Below are 24,508 nucleotides of genomic sequence, written 5' to 3'. Positions count from 1 at the left end.
GACGGGAAATATTTCTGCTGCTCGACATTTAAAACATAAATAGCAAAATAAACATTTATATTTTCCAATGTGCAGTAGCATCGACATTTTCGAAAATAATTAAAACGTCATTTTGGATTTACAAAATATTTTTTGATTTACAAAATATTTGAATAAAAAAATTCGGAGAAAAATCTAAATATAAATGTATCCTTCACAACATTTTGTTCTAAAAAAATTTTTAAATCTTAGTTTTGCAATATTTACTTTATTATATACAAATAAACGACAGCCTTCGTGCCAAACATAATACTATTAAAATATATATGCTGTTCATTTTTATTACTATATTAGTTCACCTAGAACAATTGCTAGATGATTTAAGAAACAACATATCTGATTGCAATTATGGGCAGTTTTATATGATGCAGCTTTAGGTAAACTGGATTTACCAGCGAAGTGATTGCTTTTTGATTCGTTGACGGTTTTTCTTTGGAGACTTTATAATTATTTTGTCATAGTTGCTATAATATTTTGGCTGGCATAGAGCAATCTGTATCGCTGCATGAGATTTTTAGCACGCATATGTTTACTGTCGATTTCTAGGGTGTGATTAATTGGAAACCACCCTTTTTGGTCGTCACGCAGACGCATGCCTTCACCCCATCCTACAAAAAACAAGTTTTATCAAGATAGTGAAACCATCGAGACAAGATATGATTTTAAAAAAAGAATCTTAAGGTGTTTAGATTGCAACATAGTCTTGTGCTCACCGTCAGGAAGCTTTCTGAGAACTTTCAGGACGTCACCTTCAAAGAGTGAAATTTCATCACTTTGTTCCGCTTGGTAAGAGTGGATAACTTGCACTTGAGGGCAGTCTAAAAAAACAGCTTTGGAATTTTAAGGAGATTTTTTTATAGCAAGGAATTCATCTTAATTTAGTACTTATTGCAACGATTTCTTACGCATATCAAAAATGTATCTTAATGCGACAAACTTCAACACATGACGAAGAATATAAATCTATGGAATTTTACCTTAACCCATTAAAACGCCGGCCGTTCTCATTTGAGAACACTTAGAAAAATAAGCATTCAACGATATGGGAAGATTGTTTATGAAATTTTACAATTTTTATCTTGTTAAAAAAAATTTTTTTTTCCTTTGTCACCAGTTGATCATCATAAACGCCAATTTTTAGATATGTCTGAAAAACGTTCTATCGCTTTAAAACTATGCAGTTTTCAATCCCAACTTTTTTAAGAAAGTTAACCTCTTTAAAATTCAATAAAAAATATTACCAAATTCATCATATATCGATTCTCCTTCTACATCAGGAACTTGGCTTTGATGAGGACAAAACGCTTCAAGCCATCGAGTCTTAGCGGTACTAAAAAAAGAGACGACTTTGATTCAGCAATTTGAAACAAATGATCGGTTAAAATCTCAGCGAAACTTTTTAGTGTCAAAATGAAAAAAAAGGTTTTTTATATGGTGAGAGGGCCGCTGACTGTAATTCAATAATCAATATTTCCAGAATTTTATCTTATACGGAAAAGCACAAAAAATGTCAACTAATGAAGTTTATAGTGAACACCTTATGAAGAAGTCCACAAATAATTTACAACAAATTTAAAGTGTTTTTTTAAGAAAAGAAAAAAAAGCCTAGAGAAATATTTAACTAGAAAGTATATAATGCAAAAAGAAATATCGAGAGTATACTTTTTAAAGGTTGGGAGATTAAAATATATGTTAAGCCACTTTTACCTGATGTACAGTTATGGACAAAGTAATAGTAGCTTGATCATAAGTTACGAATACATTTTTTTTAAAATAATTTCTGTAATCGCAAATGTAATACTGAATAATGAATCAAATTGATGCGAAATGAAAAACCAAATAGAAAATTTTTAAATTTTTTCTATCCTTTTACAATAATTAAGTATAAAAAAAAGGTTAGACATAATAGTATTGATTTTTTTATGTTATGTTGTAAATAATTAATTTTGTAAATAATTAGTGATATAAAATAATTAATGCAATAGTAAAAAAATTAACATTTAATCATATTCCCTGGTTTTTTATTATAGCCTTGTACCTATTCGGCATGGAATTATTAAGAATTTTGACAATTTTCTAAAGGAATGTTGTTTCAAATATTCCGGACAACATTCCTACTGAGCATGTTTTGGATCGTTGTTTTGCAAATAAAACAATTTTAGCAGCATATCTTTCTCTGCATAGGGCAACATAGTGTTTTGTAATGTTTTAAGATGAACTTTTAATCCATAATCCCATTAATCTTATAGATAAGCACTGCTCTATAATAAGAAAAGTAAACATGCCCCACCCTGTTTAATAGTTTTTATAGTGTGTTGAAGTTTTTAGCAATCGCTTGGTGGCCTCTTTACATATATCCTGCATTGACTTGAACCAATTCAAAGAATTTTGCTTTCATCAGACCACAAAATAGTACAGCATTTTAAAGCACATCCGTTATCATGTGTTTTTGCAAAATACATTCTAGCCTTCCTGGTGGCTTTTTCTCAAAAAGGGAAACTTTCTTCTCAGACTTTCTGGCGACTAATTTACTTTTTACAAACCGCCTACCTACTGTTTTTGTTTTTTTGCTTGTTTGACTGCTCTGGAAGAAACAATTAAATTTAAATCTTCTTTGACTTGGCGGGAAGTTACAAACAGATCAGCCACAGCGACACGTTTTATTAATATGTTCACATGCTCAGCCATTATTTTTTTTAAGCCCCTTGTTTTACCAACATTTTTCCATTTTAAAGAATTTCATTTTTTCCTTCTTGTTTTAATTTTGTTATCGCTTTTTTCTGCACTGGAATCCTTTGCACAACTCATAATTTTTATTAATGAAATAATTTTATTCAATTACTATGCATATTTCATTAACATGAACATTATTCTTACCTTTAATAAATATTAATAAAGCCAAATAGAAATAAATTGATAACAAACTGAAGATAAGTTATTTTAACGAACAAATCTAAATATGTTCATATATAAAACTCAGGATTTCCCCACAGTAACTTGAAGTTCTACCAGTTTTTTATTCCCATTTCATTATTCAATGTTTGTACCACTGTTGCACCTAAAATTATTAATTTATATTTAAATTCATATAAAATTATCTTAACTATTTTTATAATCAATGCTATTATTTTATCAACAACTGTACATCTACACATCTTCAGTGATAACAGAGCATAAGGTTCAGTGTGATAGCAAGAGAATTTTATGCATGTGTCAATAATAGTGTGCTTAGCTGAATGTCCAGGCTTAAAAATAGCCAAGGCTACACTTGATTATATCATCCAGTTAAATGGTTTTATATGTTTTGAAACTAAATGCAAGATTTCAGAAAAACTTTTTGAAACTAGACCATCTTGTTTTCTACCAAAATAAAAAAAAAACTGATTTTTAGTCTTACTTTTAGAATAGCAAACAATTTACTTAAAAAATTACTAAATTTACAAATTCTTTGTAAAGTTGATGTTTGTTGCAAGAAGATTAAGATACAACAAAACGTTTTGATACCAGTGTTTATATTTTAATATTTACTTTGCACTGATTCCAGGTTTGGCTAAAAGTGGAACAGCCATGAATTCACCTGACAATATTTGAGTTTCATCAATTTTTTCCATTAAGACAAGTTTCTAACAACTTTGATCATTGTTTTGCTAAATATAGAGTATGACTATCAACTTGCTTAGGCTGGAGTTTTGTTCTCTTTAAAGATACAATGTTTGTTCCAAAACAGAAAACTTTCTGTTAAGAAGAAGATGAAGCTGGAGTTTTTAAATAAATTGAATAGTTAATAATTCTCGACTAGATACATTTGGTTATTTTTCACTTTGTTTGACTTTTTATTTTTTTAAAAGTTTTTAAGATGCAGACCCTTACTAGGGAGTATCTCTGTAGAAACAGCTGATTAAGAAATGACTGCATGAATATGGTTAGAATATTAATTACTTTGTTGAGCTGATGATACAGCAATCACATGAAAATAAGACAGACTAATCAACAATTCATGGGTCAAAGGATTCATTTATCAGTGTCTAATATTCTTAATAACAAGTATGGACAAGTTGAGAATGAAATTCTTGAAGAATCAGATGATCAGAAAATTTTTGTCACATTCATTTAAAGATTAAAGCTTTTAATTGTTTCTAATTGTTCAGAGAATCAAGAAAAAATAAGACAAAGAAATCAGGTTTGTATTATAAAAAAAACAAAACAAAACAAAAAAAAAAACAAAGGAAGAAAATGATTTTTCTAAACCATTAATATATAGAATATATAAGAATAAATAATATCTTTTGACTATTATAAAAAAAAAAAAAAACCATAAGGTTTAAATGTCAGGAATGTAATCAATAAAAAGGCAAAATTTTCATTATAAGAGCTGGAGTTTTAAAAAGAGACCCATTTAAATGCCTTAAATGGTTTAAATGCTTTAAATGATCTCTTTTAAAGAGACACTGTTTAAAGAGACCTTAAAAGAGACCCATTTAGAGGCTTTAAATGGTCTTACATAAAAATGGAAATTGTTAAAAAAAACATCATTCAAGACTGAACCAAATCTCCAATGAAAACATTTTCATCAAAATGTCAAATGCTATTTCAAAAGTATGGTGACAATAGAGAATAGATATTTGACAATAAAAGTTACTTTACTCTCATTCAAGCATGAATAGAAATCATAACTTCTATTTAGATAACAAACTTATCACTTCACCTCATAGAAAAAACAGAAAAAAGGTAGAGTTTTAACCAAAACATATTGTTTGGCTTGTTTTGACTTTATGAGCCATCTCTGAGCTGTATGGCAGGGGATGGCAGCGATTTGCAAACTAATTTTTGGCTAGGTTTCATGATGCAAATAAAAAATTTCTGAAATTTGTTTTTGTTGGTTAATGTTCAATGAATATTAAAGATTAGAATAAAATTGTGAATAAAAAATATTTTAGTTAAAAGTTTTACAATGGAAGCCATAAGGACTGAAGTTTTAAATCTGATTCACATGGGTTTGCCTGTAACCTAAGTGATTCATGTTTCTGTAGTGTCTAAAGCTACATTTTACAAAGTGAAAAAGCATGACAGAACTGAGAAAGCCCAAATGCCCTCTTGAGCAAACAAAATATTGACAAAAAGTTCACTGAAAAGCTTTAAAAATATGTTGAAAAGACTTCTACTATGTCCATCAGAAAGACAACACAACTGTTCAATGTTGATGAGTGGACAGTTAGATGTGGCTCGACCTTCATGCCAACTTTTGACAAAAAGGCTAACAACTTTAAGATTAATCAAAGAAGCTTCTGAATTAGCTTAAAAGCCATGCTTCATCAACAGTCAAAATTTTCACAGATAAAAAACTTTTTAGTACTGACTGTGTGATCAATAGGCAAAATGACATATTCATAATGCAGAAGGGTTACAGAGCACCACCTGTGTGTCACACCAAGCACCCTCAGACCATCATGATGTTAGGAATCCTCACTTCTAATGGAGAAAAATGTTCACCAATCAACATCAAAGAGAAAGAAAAAATTACCTCTGTGTATACCAGCTTACTAAAACATTATGTGGTGCCAGGGCTGAAGAAGACATTCCCAGAAATAATTACATCTTTTAACAGGACAATGCACCCTGTCATGGGTCCAACCCAACAATATCTTCAGGACAATATGGCTATTTTCTGGTCCAAACACTTTGGGCCACCATCCAGTCCTGACCTGAATCCTCTTGACTATAGTGTGTGGAGCGTAGTTGAGATTAAGGCTTGCAAAAAAGTCCACTCAAGTCACTAAAGTCATCTATTACCCGTGCTAGGAACTCAATGTCAAGGGACTATATAATCAGTGCTTGCCAGTCCTTCCGTCCTAGGCTTGAGGAAGTGATCAAAAAAAAAGGAGACCTGATTGAATGTTAAGGTGGGAAAAGCATTTATCTTCAACATTTCTTTTATTAATATTCCATAAATATAATTTTTTAGTCCTTTAAAAATTCATTTTGAAAAAAGTTCTAGAAAGTTTCCCTGTACATTGTAAAATGACATTTTAATAATAATATTGTAAAAAATATTTTAAAAAGTGGCAAATTGTATGAAAGTAGGTGGGAAGAAAAAGCACTTGAATAATATAGAAAAACAAGACTTAAGTGATACTGTTAAGGAAAGATTTTATTAGACAAAATGTTATTGCAAAAAAATGAAAATATCATAAGTAAAAGTAATATATAACAAAAAATTAAATATATAATTTTTCTTTACTTTTTCTTGATGGAGAATTTATATCAAATTAAAGGAGATAAAAGTTTGAAGACAAAAAAAAAAATAACCATTAGCATCATTTTGTGACAATATTTAAGCATCAATTTACAGTTTGAATTTACAGTTTTGAAAAAGTTTTGCTATGATATATAATAGGGAGCTGGGAGTTGATAAATTAGTTTATAAATGCAACATACTCATACAGAAAAGCTTGTGGTTAATTAATAAAAAATAAAGGCTAAATCAAATGTAGATAAAATAAGTTTAATTAAACAATGAGAATTAGAGTTTGGACCAACTAAATAATGAGAATTAGGGTTTGGACCAATAAAAAAATGACAATTAAGGTTTGGACCTCTAAGGAACTATTATTTATGTTACTTTGTTTTTCAATATAAAATTAAAGAAATAAACAATGACTGACTTACGTTGTGTCTAGAAAACAGTGATATTCAACAGTTTTATTGTTGCAATTCTCCAGCAAAACCAATGTGAATGCATAATTTAGTGGGGTGGTATTGAGGGTGCCAACCCTTGAGGGCTCTTGATTGGGTATATTTTTCAGTTCTTCAACTTTTAGTAAAGAGCGTTGACAGTAATCAATAACTTTAAACTGTCCTTCACTTTTCATTTTTGTAATAAGAATTAAATCAGTGAACAAAAACAAGTAGATTGATTTGCACTTTCCTTTAAAGATTTGGCGTAACTGATTCTTGTACTTAGAAAAACGACCTTCATCATGTAAGCAAGACAACAAGCCTTTCTTTAATAACCAGCGAGAAGTTGAAACTAATGGTATTGGCTAAAAAATTTTACAAATTCTATAAGTAAAATTAGAAGCATAAAAATTAAAGACTACAAATAACCTTTACAAAACAACTATATGTAACTCACAACAGAAAAAACTTTTACCTTTGATTTAAAAACCAATGTTTTTTGAATATAATACATCTCTTCTGTTCGTTCCATCTTTCTTGCACCTTCATTTGAATTGTGAACAACCTGTGACAATGAATAAAGTAACATAAATTACCTTTTGTAAACTCAACATTAACTTTTATATATCTATGATACCCAATTGGACTTTTAATTTAAAGCCACACATTTTTTAATGTTTTCTGCTTGTTTTAAAATTCCCTATATTTCAGCAATCAGGAAAAAATAAATGAACAGAAACTAAGATATTAGATAGAAAATATCCTAGAATCAAAATTCCTAACCTAACTTTTTTTGCGTACATTAGGGTGACAAATAAATGCATCAAAAAATTCTTTTTTTTTTTTTCTTATGCTCTCAACCTTTTAATGAAAAAATGATATTGGGAAATTTCGGATACATATTGTTGATGTTTAGGGGTTGCTCAATCCAGTTTTTTAATTTTACAAGGCTGCTTGAACCCACATTTTTCATATTTTATCATATACCTTTTCTATTTTACTAATTAAGTTGAGAATGTTATCAATATTTTACATGTATAGATTTTATATGTTATCAATATTTTATATGTAATATGACAGAGTTGTGGCACTGTTTTGATACTACTTCAATCAACACAGGTATACATTCAGGTGCTTGTACCTTGCTGGAAGAATTAATTGGAAAGTCTATATTATACAAAGCCTGTTGACACCATGTTCATGAGTGATTTTATCCCATGTTTACAAAACTTGTTTTGGAACATCTTCTGGTCCAGAGGTTAAGTTGTTTCAATGATTTCGTGATCAGTGGAGTAAATTTTATTCTGAATCATGGCTCTTAACTGATGCAGATCTCAAAGAATATGATTCACTTGTACCACCAGCAGTAGAATTTGCTGTAAATATGATGCAAGGATCAACACAACCTTGCAACACTTACAAAGAATTTTAGTAACTCTTGATAATTTGTTTAGGGAAAACTCCTCCAGGTCAAAGGGGAATAACTTTTCGTTCTCCTTGTACTATGCACCAAGCATGATGGATGGCAAAAGCACTGTACTCTATTAAAATCTACTTGTTTCAATGTCAATTTTATTTAACAAAAAATGAAAAGAAGAATCTTCTACGACTTTCAATTTTTTCAATATTGATTTAAATGGAACATTGGTTTTGGGCTCCCATCTCTTCATTTGCTCCTCATAATGACCTGACACTGATTAGGAAATTAAATCATTTCAAAATACTTGACAAAGAAGTGGCTGAATCTGCCATAAAAGTCATTGCAGGACATTTATGGTATTTAACTGAAGACCTTGTGGTCCTCTCTTTTTTCAGCAATGACGTTGATAACCAAACTAAAGAAAAAATGTTGATTGCACATAAAAAGCCAGCTACAAAAACGCTGCTAAAAAGGTATAAAGATAAAGGATTAATGGAAAAAATTGTTCACATGAACTTAGATGACTTTGTAACAAAGAGATCAAATATGTATTTGAATTGGTTGGAATAAATTGGACATTTATGAAGAAAAATTGCCCAGACAAGTGGATTACAATAACCGAATACCAGGATGCACATAAAATTGTTAATTCTATGAAAGTTGTGAAAGACAAAGCTGAATGAGCATAGAAACTCATTTCATATTACACAAAAATCTTGACAAAAGATGAAACTCAATTGCAATATATTTTACAAACTGTCAACATCAAATTCCAAATATGCAAAAGTCATCAATTGTGAACACATTAATAAAAACAAGTGAACAATCAACAAGTGAAAACAAGCAAACAACCTGATTCAAACATTGATTAAAATCATATAAATAACACTAAACTTGAATAAAATAATTAAAAGTTTGTAATAATAAAAAAAAAATACATTCGTTTTTATCTTATGTTGACCCTTAAATCTGATAACATCATGCTCCTGAAGCAACCCCTAGATATGAAAATATCCTAACAATATTTTGCACAGTTTTTTTTTTTAGTTAAAAGGAACACAATAAAGGGTTGAGAGTCCAATTTTGAGCACTTTGATTTTTTTTTTGTCACCCTAGCGTACATCCTTGACTTACCTTGTTTTTAAATTTATTTCCTTTTATTTAAGTAACACTACCATAACACTTGGGACTTACAACACTTGGGACTTATAAAAAGAAATTTATTTTATCACAATGTGTAAATGATTAGTATCTAATTTAATTCTTATCCAATAAAAATAAAAAAAAACTATAAGATTAAAAAAAAGAAGGTTCAGAACAAAAAAATAAAAGAGGGTTTCACTTACAACATTAATTGCTTTCAATGCTTTATCTGTAGCATAAAATTCTTTACTATGAGGTTCACACCTTCTGATTATTGCCTAAATATTAGAAATATTTTCTTTGGAGCAAATTTAGTTGAATTTTGTCTTTTAATGACATTTTCATTACTTTTAACTAAAATCACTTCTTTAGACTGCTAACACGTTTACTTTAAATTTTAGAAATATTTTATGATATAAAAATGAAAATGGTTTTTACGCACATCAACAAGTAGTGGTAAACGAGTTATTCTTTGCATAGGCATGGTAAGAAAAGAATGCATATTTAGACCTTGGCATTTAGGATGAGCTTCTAGTGCAGCCAATGCTTCAGCAAACTGTGGACTTGAGTTCCTATGTAAAAACATTAAATGAGTATTTAAACAGTAAAACGTTTTTAAAAAACCCTTTTGCATTTTGTGGGCTTGAGTTGCTATGTAAAAATATTGTAGTTATAGTGGAAAAATTTTAGTCATCTATAATTTTTTAAAATTTACTAATTTTTGAATTCATTAATATTTCAATATTTTCATGTAAATATAAGTATTTATTTCAAACTTAATATCATAATTTGAGAGTTCTTGCTTAAGAAACTTTCTTATCTTAAAGTATTTTGACCAATTTTTGAAAACAGCAATTTTTATGTTATACATTTTGAGGGCAAAAACATTTAACAATTATAACAAAAACATTTAATACTTGTAAAAAAAAAAAAAAGTGTACTATCATTATCATTATCATTATTATTGTTATTATTATTATTATTACTATTATTATCATCATTATTATTATTATTATTATTATTATTATTATTATTATTATTATTATTATTATTATTATTATTATTATTATTATTATTATTATTATTATTATTATTATTATTATTTTTATTATTATTAATACTTAATCAGTTTTCATATATTTATACTTAACTATTTCATTATTTTTTAAATTTATGTATAACTGAAAATTTAAATTTAAGTTATGCTAAAAATAAACATAGGAGTTTTTTTTGTCTTAAAGTAATATTTTTAAATATTGTTTAAATTACTATTAAAGGTCCATTAGAAGATATTTAATCTTTAACTGTTACACAGCTGTTACACAAAACATACATTAAAATATAAAAAAAGTAAATGACACATTAAATGAATATTTAAAAAGTAAAAAGATTAAAAAAAAAAAAAAGCTTTGTTATTAAAGGAAGACATAGTTTCTTAAACAAATTGAACTGGGAAAGAAACCAACTTTTTTTTGAGGTCCCATATAAAACAATTAAATTTTTAGTTATTTAGCTGGATATAATTTTACAAGAATGGGTAGTATTTGATGTAGCATGAAGACTTTGATGTAGCATAAAGACTCTTGCAAAGGTTTGTGAAGCATAGAGTTATTTACCCTAATTCATTTCAATAAAAATGAAATGGAAAACAACAACAAAAAAAAAATCTTAAAAAATTCCTAAAATAATATTAAAAAAAAATCTTTATGAATTTAGTTCTATGAAAGAATATCATTTAGAATGCATATGTAAAAATAAAGACAAATGCTGCTTAAGGAAGATTTACTATTTTATTATTATTACCATTACCAACATTTATTATACTTTATTGGTTAATACAAATTTTACAATTTTACAATACTTTGTTGGTTAATACAAATTTTACAAGTTATTTTAAAATTTTTATTTAGGTGTATGAATATAAACTTTATAATAACTTGTAAAAGTATTGAATTACAGAATGTGATTACTTTAGAAAAAGATAAATAGCTGAAGAAGTTGATGTTAAACTTATTCACACTTTGAAGGAAAACAGAAAGAAAACAAACTTGTATTTCTTTATTTGTTCTATTACAGCATTTCAATTTACTTGTTATAAGATCAGACTCAGCTTGAATAATACTTTTGGCTAGTAGATTTTCAAAAGTTTATAAAAATGACAACAACTTACAATAATGCCTGAAAGGTGCGATCTTGGAAGACTTGATTAGAACAATACTTTATGTAGCAGTTGAACTCAGAATTGGCCTGTCAAAATGAACCATTTAGAAAAATTTGTTGAGAAAACATCAACAGAAGTTAGAAGGAAAATATTTTTATTGCAATTTCTCCCTCTGATTTCTACCTGTAAATAAACATCCAAACTATATTCATTTAACCAGCTCTTAGAAGCAATAGAAAGATTACTTACAAACTCTAAGATAATATCACTTATTGACTCAAGAATAACATTTTCCTGTTGACGATTTCGCAAAGCTTTTAGAAACCTGAAATTATTAAAAAACTTGTTAAAAAACTAAGTATTTTTACTTAATTATGCATATTTTATTAAAGAACTAAAATGCAGCAAAATAAAAAAAATTTTCAATGAAGCAAATAAGTTTGATTAGAATTGAAGTTTATTGAGAAAAAACATTTATCTGATTTACAAAGAAAGAAAAAAAACTTAATTTTCAATGAAAAATAAGTCAAGTTCAGAGAGCTCAACATGCAAAAATAAGTTGATAAAAGAAATTTCTTTGAAGGAAAAATTTCATGAATATAAATTGTAAATAAATAGTATAAATATTATAGCAATAAGATAAAACTTGAGGAAAACACAAAAACAATTTTTTTGAATAGTATATAATTATTAATCAAATAACTAATATAAAAATAGTTTGTCAAAAATTCTTTATCTATAGCTACCAACCTCTCACTGACAGATTTTACAGCAGATACTCCACTAAATAGGAAGTGATACTGTTGACGATCAATAAGCTGAAACTCATTAGGATTTGTAGAAGGAAGATTTGGATTAGGTAAAAAAACTTTGCTCATCATGAAGTGGGAAACAAGAATATCCAAACTTTTTAAATAAGATGCCTCTGAGGTTATTACCTCAAACATTGCCTATAGCAAATCAAAAACAAAACAAATTAATGTCATTAATACTATTACTATCATATTTACCATTTAAAAAAAAGAAACCTCTTGTCTTTTCCTCTCATTAGGATCCATTCTATTAAGTATACCACTTTCACGAACTTCTGGAATCTCAGCCCAGAGTAACCGTACAGCAGATTTTGTACCTTTAAAGAGATTTTTGTACTCATTTGAAGTATCTAGGTCTTCATTATCATCTGAGCTGGATTTTTTACTTTCTCTGTGAAAATCCTCCAACATTTTAGCGGTGTATACCTGGTACAAAGGTTCTAAATGAAAGAAGTCATTTAGCAGAGAGATATCTAGTTTTACTATGAAAATACAAATAAGCAGCAACTGTACAATTAAATAACACTTAAACTAAGAATCTTTAGCTGGACTGTTATAACATTAACATTTACTACAGTGTAAATAACAGTGTAGTATGATGCCATTTATTAAGACTCTTTAAAAAAAAAAAATGTAATTTTTAGGTTAAATAAAATTTAAAAACATTTTATTGTTGTAAATAAAATTAAAAAACTTGCCATCACTGTAAATCTCTGCACTTTTATTAGTTGAACTAACTGGTGATACATCAAATATTTGTGCAGGATCAATATAGGTTGAGCTATTTATAAAGTCATCATCAACATTGGTTGGCATATATTGTTCTGGGCTAAAATGATTGCTACGACCAAGACTGTCACATTTAAGGGTTGATGGTGGTTTAATGAAAACAGATTCAGGGTCTGTATAGTTATCATCATCATCACTTGATGATACAAGATTGTTAACACTCTTTTCTTGAACATATTCTCTTCCTGGAGATTCTGATAGAGGAACATCATAGTCATTATTGTCATCACCATCTAAATAATTTATTTTGACTAAAGGTAAATATATTTTATACAAATCAATCTATCACCTTCATAAATTTCAAATCTTAATATATACAATGTAATATCAATTTCATCTTTAAAAGAATAAAAAAATATTCTCTCTTTTTGCAAACATTAAAACAAAATTACTTTCTTTCTCCTGAGTGATATTGACAAAGTTTTGACTATTATAGCAACTATTTAATTGACATTTTAAAAGTCAACTAAATGGTTGCTGTAATGATCTTCAGATATATCAGCAGATTTACAGATATATCAGCAGATTTAAATATGGCATAGGAAAATCTACAACACTTGGATCTTGATAAATATTGTTGTGATTGTCACTGACTTGAAACTGAATGTAGTGAATTCCATGGGAACTTTGAAATATATGTGATTTTTCAAATATTTTTTTTTTTTGCCCATGTATTACTAAATTAGATACCCTGTAGTGTAACTACCCTAACAGTAATATAACATACCCTATAGTGTACCTAACATACATTTTTAGGACCTACAGGGTTACAGGTCCTAGAAATTTAATCATTTAATAATTTAAATAAATTTAGTTGGGATTTTTTTGAATTTACTAAACAAGAGGATGTACTTTAAACATTGCTAAAGTGATTGTGCACACAAATCATAGAAACTTTTATTTTGAAAATTTAAAAAGTTTGCTTTATTTAAGTAATGAAAATTAGATAAGATTTTAATTCTTAAGTTTACAAATGTTAATATTTTTTCTACTTAAAAAAAACTTTGGATTATTCAAAACAAAATTACATTAATACGTCTTTTTTGAAATACAGAAACTACTACAAAACTTGATATTCAAATTTGTGTTACATTTTAAAGATCAGTCTAGTTAAAAATTTAATTTAAGTAATAAATACATTTCAATACTTAATAATACCACTGAAATAATTAAAAATATAAGCAAACTTTCAAGGTTTATGTAAATTTTAGTTGTGGTTGCATCATAAGTTCTTAAAGTTATAAAGAAAAACATCAACAGCACCATGCATCATGTATCATTTTAAATCATTGATTTACTTTATTAACCAGATATTTTAAGAAATATATTAAGTTGATTTTGTTTACTATATTGTAACAAGACACCAAAAAAGAAAAATATAGCAAAATGGAGAAAAAAATAAATATGTATGTATATAAAATAATGTAATGAATATATGTATGAATCAAGGAATTCAAGGCCAACTAGCTCGCAAAAAACATTTTTTTGACTAAAAAAAAACATGAAACAAAGATTAGTATTTGTTAAAAAGTATGCCAATGTCATTAGTCTACTAGAAGAAATAGCTGGGTGACTTAAATCTTATTGAGAAAAGCTAGGTCATTTAGAAAAAAAACAAGATCTGAAAGATGCGATCTTGAAAACTAGGAACCATCATCATTAATTTATAATATAAAAAATTTACGATTAATTGTAGCAATATATTACATTGAATACAGAAATAGAACATTAAATACAGAATTGAATACAGAAAAATGTAGAAAAAATGTAGAAATATATAGAATTAAATACAGAAAAATGTAGACAAAAATGTAGAAATACATAGAATTGAATACAGAAAAATGTAGAAAAAAATGTAAAAACATAGAATTAAATGCACAAAATTTTGGTGTTACACAAAACAAGTAAAAAACTAAAGGAATTAAAAATAATACCTGAACAGTTTTGTTTTTTTGTAATTTTATTTGGTGGATCATAATCTTTAGAGCTGGAGCTCAGCACAGAGTTTTTTATTAAACAAGATGGGAGAGAAAAATCAATACCATTAGGATCTACATAAATTTCATCGTGCTCATTGTTAGCAAACCTGTGTGAAACTGAAAATAAAAAATTAGAGCAAAAATTTTTGTGCAAAAACTAATAGTCTTTGACGTTGCTGACATAGTTTTCTGTTGATATTGTCATTGTAAGTTTCTAACAATTTTTTTTAAATAAACAATTACATATCATTTCTATGGATCTCCAATTTTGAACACGAAAAACATTAATAAATCATAATAACTTAAATTTTTAAGTATGGCTATTGTAATTTACTTTGATTGGTAATCTGCTCGAGTATTTTTATTATCTATCAACTTTATTAGGATAATACAAAGCATTAAAAATTTCTGTAACTATGTTATATTTAAAAATTAGATTTAGAAACTTTTTCAAAAACAGTTTTAATGCAAAGAAATAATCAAGTTTGTTTATAAAGTTTGACAACAACTTCCAGTTAAAAGATAGTAACAGTATTAAATTAAAGATATAAATCTGGATAATTATGAAAATTTAAATAGAATAACTGATGACAGATTCAGTTTGTAATTTATCAGTAAATAAATTTTTTAATGACGAATCAACAAGTTGTTTTTTGCAAAGGCTACTGGATTTCTTTAAATTAATGAGAAAGCATTATTTACTTAACTATCAGGACATAAAAAAGTTGAGACTTGAAAAGCCATTCAGTGTAATAACCAAAGTCAACATAATATTTCAGTTATCATTTTTAGTTAAGCGGTATTTTTTTTTTTTTTGAAAAAAAAACTATCGGCCAGATTTAAAACTAGGCAATTGGGTTAAACTGAAGAATAAAACTTTTTCCTGTGAAGCTTTCTTTAAAAAAGCTTTTTGATGATCATATTAATAATTTTTTAATATTTTAAACTTAACTTTAACATTTTGTGAAACTATCCTTGAGCATTTATTTAAAAAAAAAAAAAAATCTTTTTTTAAAATAAAAGTCTAAGAATAATTTAAAGATTTTCTACTAGATAAGACACTGTCTGTTGTCAAAACTTTTAATGGATATTTACATTTTAAAAGATACATTAAAAGATTTGTGTAAACAAATGAAGTATTATCTAATTATCCATTAACTTTGAACCAATCTTAACAACTTGATGGTCAAGAGTGTTAAGATGTTGAATTCAAATTTAATTGTACCATCAACTTTGGAAAATATATTAAAATATTTATCATAAGTAATTAATAATTAATTATAAATAAGTAATATTTTCTGAAAAATAGACCAAAAAAGTAATATAAAGTCTAAATAGGTACAAATGTTTCAAAGTTTCACCAAAAACAAGAGTGATATATTTCATTATATCTTTATTTTATATATTTTTTTTAACATATATCATTTATAGATTTTAAGGTTTTGATAGTTATCACAAACAAGCAAGTGAAGTAAAAAAAAAAAAGAAAAAAATACCTTCATCTTTTTTCAAGTAGCTTATCTCAGGAGAACCATTTTTTTTTAAATGACTTCGTGGGTCATTAGGATCAAATGGATAATCATAACCATCATCATCATCATCATCATCAACATCATTGTCATCATCATCATCATTGTCATCATCATCATCATTGTCATCATCATCATTTTTATCACTACTACAGACTAAAAATATGATATTACAATCCATTGTAAAGAACCCATAAGATATTATATTACATTAGATTACTTATTTTACTTATTTTAGTTGCTCATTCAAAAAGATGTATTTTGCCTGAAGTAAATAAATATTTTAAAAAGAATAAAAATCAATGTTTTAATGAAAGATCAATGAAGAAGATAAAATTTGAGAAAAATGTTTTTTCTTCTCAAAATTCAGATTTCTACTTCTGGCACTAAACCCAGTAAGAAAAAAAATTTTAAAGCAGTTCTGGCATCACAAAGCTATTTAGAAAAGAATGATATAATTTTTTTTTTTCTTTTCTGTAAAATGCACATAATGAATGTATAAAATGCATAAAAAGAATGATTTTGTTTTTGGGAAGACATAATTTCAAACATAGTTTTTTTGTTAAATTTTGATGCAGAAATTTTAGAAAGTGTGCAGAAAATAAAATGCTGTTGCAAAATTAAAATTCTTAAATTTATAAATTGCACAAGCCAACCAATTAAAAAAGATCCTTCATTTTCCCCTTGACTATAGATCTGTGGTAAAAAAGTGGAAAAAAAACTAAAAAGGTACTAAATGAATAGGACAAAAAGGTATGTTATCAATAAATTCAATTTAATATAGCATATGTATTTTTAGATAATTTTGCATTATAAAAAGTGCACTGTATTCCTCTAGGAAAGCAGGAGCATTTTACTCAAGAATAGCTTTAATCAAATAATCAAATATTTCTTTGATGATATGGTATATTTTGGAGGTGCATGGTGCATAAAAAGGGCTTGTTATATATTGGAGATGGATTTTGCATAAGATGCCATGTTATAATCTTGAGATACATGCTGCATAAGCTCATCATGTTCCTTCCTTCATTACCTTGTTTTATTGTTGCTCAATTTCATTTTATAACATAGTTAAACTTTTATGAGACTAACAGTTTACAACTGGTACAGAATTCATCTTTTAAATTCCAAATAAGGCAAAATTTTTTAATGAATTTTTTTTTACATTGAAAATCCTTTCACATTAAGAAATTTTGTTTTGAATGCTTTAAAAAATAAAAATTTTGAAAAGCTGTCATTTCATGATCATGTGGAATTGGTAATAAAATTTGGACTGAATTTTCTCTGTTGTTTTGTTGCCTACCATGCAAGACCTAGGCACTAAATACTTCAATCAAAGTGTATATAGCTTCTTTAAAGTGAATGTACCTCATATATACAAAATGGGGCAAAACCATTCATACCCCTAGCATGTTAGTAAAGTTTGTTTTCATACTCTAACATGCTTATTCTTTATTGCTATAAAAAAACAAGTGTGTAAACGCGATAGTAAAAAAAAATCTGTGTTGATAATTAGGATGTTAAGTTAATATGTTTGGTTATATTTAGTATATAATATTAAAAGCACAATTTTATATACAGCATAAATATTTTTAACTATTGATTTATTTAGTATTGTAAGTTTTTTATCTTATTGTTTCTGCCGGAAAGTTATTTAGTCTTTTTTGTCAGCACCAAAGAAGTAAAACTTAAAATATTTTAATAACTACTTCTTTTGTTTTGTTTCAAAATTTAATGCAGAAGATCTACAAAATTAGTGTTGAGGTAAAGCAAATGATTGAAAGTGGTTTAGGGTATAGGAAATTTGCTGAAATATATAAAAGTAAGGCAATGGTACACTCAATAATACAAAGATATAAAAAAACTGAAAGTGTGCAAAATAAAACACTATCAGGTCATCCACAAAAACAACATCTAGAAAAGATAAGGTTAATGTACAAGAAGTAGAGTGATAGCCTGTTATTTCTGCCAGAGCTAATAAATAAAAACTAAGGATGAACATTTGCTGAATGAACAATAAAAGGTAGATTTCTCTCTGCAGGGTTATTATGGGTCCTGCATCACAAAAAACCCTTTTATTTCGAGGAAAAATAAAATGAAATGCCTTGCCTTTGCAAAAAAAAATACTTTTAAAAGCAACTAGATCTTTGGAAATCAGTTACATGGTCTAAAAGTAAATTCAAACTAAAGAATTCCAAAAAAAGACCAAATGTATGGAAAAGAAAAGGAAAATCCATAGATAAAAAAAAAACTTTAAAAATAACCATCAAACATGGTGGTAGTAATGTACTTATTTGTGGCTGTTTCAGCTGTAATGGAGTTGGTAATTTAGTTCAAATTGAAGAATATTTAACAGGAGCTGGATATGTAAACATTTTACAAAACAACCTTATGCCTTCCATCAGTATATTAGGATTACCGAATCATTTTGCCTTTCAACAAGACAATGATCCAAAACATACCAGAAACCTCATACTAAATATTAACTATAAAACAAAAAAATTGGATATACTTAATAAAATTTTGAAATGCATGAATACTTTTGATGCTTCCTGATATCTTGATTTTTAAAAAACTTTAATTTTGCAAATAACCCTGCAGAGAGATTTTATTGTTTGTTCAGAAATGATCAGGGATTAAGCATAAAAAATTAATATGAGAAAAACATTAAATATAAATTTTGAATGAAAATTAACAAATTAGTAATGGTCACATTTAAATATTTTGGTCATTAATCTTATTTAAAAAATAGGCACCCATTTTTCATTATTTTTACTTTTAAAAACTTACCCATAAGAATTCAAGAGTAATTCAAAAATTGCAACAGGTAATACGTTATGTTTTCATATTTCTTAAATGTTCTTTTACATTTTCTCAAAATTTACTTAACACCAGCAACTAACCCTTTAATCTTATGGCTCATATGGCTTTGATATCACAAACAAAATTCTAAAAAAGAAAAGAAGTACCTTTAACTCTTTCAGAGTAGTTTTTCGCAGAAGAAATTTTTACATTTTCTGGGTCATTAGGCTCAAATGGATAATCGTAATCATCATCACTTTCATCACTGCTGTAACCTAAAAATATTTTTATATAATTGTGCTAACAATCAACATTTGTTATGAAAATCAACCTTTGTTATGACAAGTTCTTTAATGCATCCTCTACATTTTATTAAATTTTACTTCAACTTTGATATATCAATAAAACTTATTTTTGGAATTTGAAAAAAGCAAAAAAATATTTAGGTCAAAAAACTGAACTCAAGTCTAAAATAAGTACATATCTTTAAAACTAAACAATAAACAAAAAAGCAAACTATTTTAATTAATTCAATATTAATTCTCCAATCATTTGGTCATTACAACATTGATAGTTATCACAATTAAGTGAAATGAAAAAAGAAGTAAAGATATACCTTGACCTTTTTTGGAGCAATTTTTCTCAGAAGAAATTTTAACATTTTGTAGGTCATTAGGATTGAATGGATAATCATAACTATCTTCACTTTCATCACTATAGCCTAAAATTACATTTTTACAACCGTGCTAACAACCAACAAAATATTATTAAAAAAGTAAACATTTAAAGAACCAATATCTAATCAATATCTGTAAAATGACAAGTTATATAACAATAACCTTATGTTCTATATAACCTGTCACTTTACAATTAAAATATTCATGAATATTATAAAGGTTTTGCGACAGATGTTTCATTTGTTGTGACAAATTCTTTATTACACTCTTTACTTTTTATCAAACTTTATTTCAATACTGGATAAATCAATAACAAACATTTTGGAATTTGAAAAAAAGCTAAAAAATATTTAGCCCAAAAAACTAAACTTAGGTCTAAAATAAGTACATATCTTTTAAATTACACCATAAACAAAAAAGCAAAATATTTCACAAAATATTAATTTTCAATCATTTGGTCATTAGTATTTACTATTATCAAAAAGAAAAAATGCAACAAGCACATAAAATATTATCCTCTATGTAATAACCACACTTGATTCCTTAAACTACTTACCATGAGTTGGAAGTAACTTCTCGTTATAGTACTCTGATAACGTGGAATTTTTAGTACTGACATCAGAGGTTGATTTTGATTTAATATTATTGAGATAAATTGCTGAAGAAAGATTTAATGAAAAAAAGTTAACACTTGTATATATAAAAACACATACAAATGCATATATATATATATATATATATATATATATATATATATATATACACACACACAGGGCCTTTCAAGGAAAATTTGAGTTTTGGGGTAAGTAACAATCTTAAAATCCATAAAAATAATAAAAAAAACAACCTATTACAATTGTTTTAAATGAACTTTGAATTTGCTAATACTAAAACCTGTTTTACATTTACAAATTCAAGTTTCTAAATAATATGTGCTAATCACATTTAATGTTGAGTTATTAATATTGAACCTATAATTATAATCCTTAACATAAGGATAACTAAAAATTCTGTAGATTCCTAAGTAGCCTCTAATTCTCATAACTGTAAATCAACAGAGGAAAAAGCTTCAAATAAGTTTTTCTCTATTATATTGTAAGTAAATACCCTCAATTCTTTTTACCACTTAATGAAAAACCCAAGCTGAATATCTTTACCCTTTTGGTTTATCATTTAATAAATATATATATATATATATATATATATATATATATATATATATATATATATATATATATATATATATATATATATATATAAACTCTTAAATGAGTGAAATTTTCAATAAACTTAGACTATCCTTTGATTAGTAATGGGAAAAAATAAGTATCACATTGAAAGAGCTGTTTTCATATTTGGTTGACCATCAAGGTGATGACCGTATTAATACAAAAGATACCTTTTATGAGAGTCTTCTACCTAAAAGCACACAAATAGAGTTTTCTAGCTAAAAGCACACAAGTAGAACCTTCTAGCTAAGCAAATAAGTAGAACCTTTTTGCTAAAACCACACAAGTAGAACCTTCTAGCTAAATCAAACAGATTGTCAATCCAGAAAAAAACTTTATATGCTTCAAAAGCTTTGAAAGAACATTTAGACAACTCACTTTAAAACCATACTTACCTTTTTTTTCAACCTTTGAAACTCTGCTGACACCAAATGCAACACCATCAAGTGTATCATGTCTTGTATTAGTAGAATTTTGTTGATTTCTAATTACTTTATTTTCATTTACTAAGTTTTCATATCGAAGCTGCTGAGGATTTTCTTTGGATAGAACAGGCTTTACAGTTGGAAGAATAGGTGGGGGGATTCTTGGTGGGTCATTTATTTTCAATGTTTTCTGATCATTATTTGTTTTGTCTAAGACATTATTTTTATTAGTAGGTTTAGTTTCTAATTCAGCATTTTTCAATGGTTTTGCAGGTGGAATTGGTTTTGTAACTGAACTATTTTGCACCAAATTGTTTTCATTTGTTTTACTGAAATCCAATACACTTGCAGGACGAGGCTTTGTTGCAGGCTTTGGTTTGCTTTCAGGACATAGACTATTAGGTGATGATCCCTGACGTGGTGAAGGTAGAGGTTTTATAGCTAGTGCAGGTTTTACAGGTAGACCTAAACTTGTAGGTCTTAATATTTCAGTTGTTTTACTTTTACGTCGTGGCGATGGGTTTGGTTTTTTAAAGTTTGTATTATCATTGATAAGAATTCCTGGTGAAGAAAATTGTTTTATTAGTGCATCTATTCCTACTGTATCTGTAACACTTTCAGCGTTCGCCATGAGAAAAATTCTTCTTTATCTAGCTTTAACACTTTTTTAATAACCATTAACTTACTTTTTGTATAACTTTTCAATTTAAACTTTAAAAATATTAATTTTAACTGAAGAGTTAGCTAAAAAAAAAAAAAGATTTTATTTAACTTGAATGCATAAAAATGTTTTTATTACATATTAGAAACATGCATTATAAATGCGAACAACAGCCTTTTTTTTAAAAAAATTAATATTTCACTCACTGCAAGCACAATTAGATTGTTTAAATTCTGTAAAATGTTTCCGTTTCATTCAAGCTTTATTCAAAAGAAAAATAATCCTTTCTTAATCATGAAATTAAAAATGTCTTAAAAAGGTATTTTACAATTCTATTATACTACTTAAATTGAATATATAAATCTAAATGGAAAGTGTATAATTTATAGCTGTTATATATAACAACATCTTAAAAAACTAAGATATGTAAATTATATAAAGTTGTTATTCTTGATTTTCATATATAACATTTTTGTCTTTTTTCAAAGGATTTCATCTTTGGCTCTTGAGATTAAAATCAAAAAAATTACAAAATAAATAGATAATTCAGACAAAAAGCTCCTTAGTTCAAAAAACCAGATAACTAAAATAACAAATGTGGTTGTGGAATTAAAAATAAGTAGTAATAAAATTAGTAATAAAAAAATAACAGAAAATTAATCATAGTAATTCAAGTGGGACAAAATAGTCATAAAAAGCACCATCATAACCCAACCAATATAAGATAAATTAACAAATAATTGTAAATGTAATTTTAGTAACACTGGTTAACACACGCTTTCTTGTAAATGCTATTAGAGTTGAAATTTTCACTTATATGGGTAATTAAAACTGACTTAAGGTTTAATTAGTAGTGTGCCAATTTATTTCTGTACCATCTGCTTTGTTACCTTTCCTTATATATGCATGGATTATCTCCCCATGTTTCTCACTCAAACCATAAAGATTTTTTATTGTTGTTATGGGAAGAAAATGATTTATCTAGGTCCCTAATTTTCATATCAAAATATTCCAGATTGCTTTGTAAAGTCATAGTATTTTTTTTTTTTGATGGGGATATTCACCATGGAGAAAAACATACTTAAGTATCCTTTTTAAATAGAACTCATAAGTTATCTGAAAAAAAAAAAGTTTTTTTAAGTAAAAATAATCTTAAAATTAATTTTTATAGTTAAGTACTTATGAAATGACATTGAAAAAATAAATGCCGTTCTTATTTAGATTATTGAAGAGTTACCATTCATATAAGCATTATTGAAAAAACATTAAAGTCTTGATAACATTAGTTTTATATTACAAAAAAGAGAAAACAATTATCAATGGATTAAATATAAAACAGTTAAATTTTTTTTTTTTTTTTTTTTTTTTTTTTTTTTTGAATATTCAGTCTTTTTTTGTTTAAATTTATGCTAAGACTTGGTTGATATAACTTGCAACTATAACATTTAGAGTTAAATGTAGATTGTCAGTGTTTTTGGCTTTTTCTTTTTAAACAAAATTTAATGGCCTTTACTTTTTCCTGCAGTTTGAGGAACAAAGGTGCATCAACATCTGTTATGACAATACTGTCTACATACATACATACATACATACATACATACATACATACATACATACATACATACATACATACATACATACATACATACATACATACATACATACATACATATATATACATATATAGATACTTATATAGATACATACATACATACATACATACATACATACATACATACATACATACATACATACATACATACATACATACATACATACATACATACATACATACATACATACATACATAAATACATACATACATACATACATACATACATACATACATACATACATACATACATACATACATACATACATACATACATACATACATACATACATACATACATACATACATACATACATACATACATACATACATACATACATACACACATATATACATACTTACATACATACATACAAACATACTTACATAAATGCAGTTATGATTTCTTTGTTTCGTTTCCTGATATATCTTAACTGCACAAGTATCCTATTATAACTCATTTATAAAACTTGAACTTCTTCATTTAATTCTTTTACTATAATAGGTTTTATTAAGCTCAACTGTGGCCGCGCAGTTAAGTTAGTATTTAAGAAC

The 24,508-nt window shown here is 26.8% G+C and overlaps 1 protein-coding gene across 4 annotated transcripts; it reads right to left on the bottom strand.

Moving 5' to 3' along the window:
* Nucleotides 1–42: 42 nt before the first annotated feature.
* Nucleotides 43–24,508, bottom strand: LOC145185716 (uncharacterized). Of its 4 annotated transcripts, XM_090097053.1 has the most exons (20): nt 24,341–24,480; nt 22,548–22,601; nt 21,651–22,424; nt 20,583–20,684; nt 19,966–20,070; nt 19,517–19,624; nt 16,515–16,703; nt 14,974–15,135; nt 12,949–13,272; nt 12,467–12,690; nt 12,189–12,388; nt 11,688–11,763; nt 11,448–11,524; nt 9,720–9,849; nt 9,481–9,555; nt 7,190–7,279; nt 6,706–7,079; nt 1,281–1,369; nt 753–857; nt 43–647 (listed from the first exon to the last, which is right to left on the bottom strand). In XM_090097053.1, exons 3-20 carry the CDS (start codon nt 22,309–22,311, stop codon nt 487–489), a joined length of 3,252 nt encoding a protein of 1,083 aa, XP_089953179.1. In that variant the 5' UTR covers nt 22,312–22,424; nt 22,548–22,601; nt 24,341–24,480; the 3' UTR covers nt 43–486. The 4 variants fall into 4 exon arrangements, with proteins under 4 accessions (XP_089953179.1, XP_089953180.1, XP_089953182.1 ...); XM_090097054.1 differs by lacking the exon at nt 22,548–22,601 and having other exon boundaries at nt 24,341–24,456; XM_090097056.1 differs by lacking the exons at nt 43–647; nt 753–857; nt 1,281–1,369 and adding an exon at nt 2,767–3,097 and having other exon boundaries at nt 24,341–24,508.

The sequence above is a fragment of the Hydra viridissima genome, unplaced genomic scaffold (genome assembly GCF_058129835.1).
Source record: "Hydra viridissima isolate aposymbiotic clone 2 unplaced genomic scaffold, HvirCarnegie_v1 scaffold_9, whole genome shotgun sequence".
Taxonomy (NCBI): Eukaryota; Metazoa; Cnidaria; class Hydrozoa; order Anthoathecata; family Hydridae; genus Hydra; species Hydra viridissima.
This window is presented reverse-complemented; position numbering and strand designations above follow the sequence as displayed.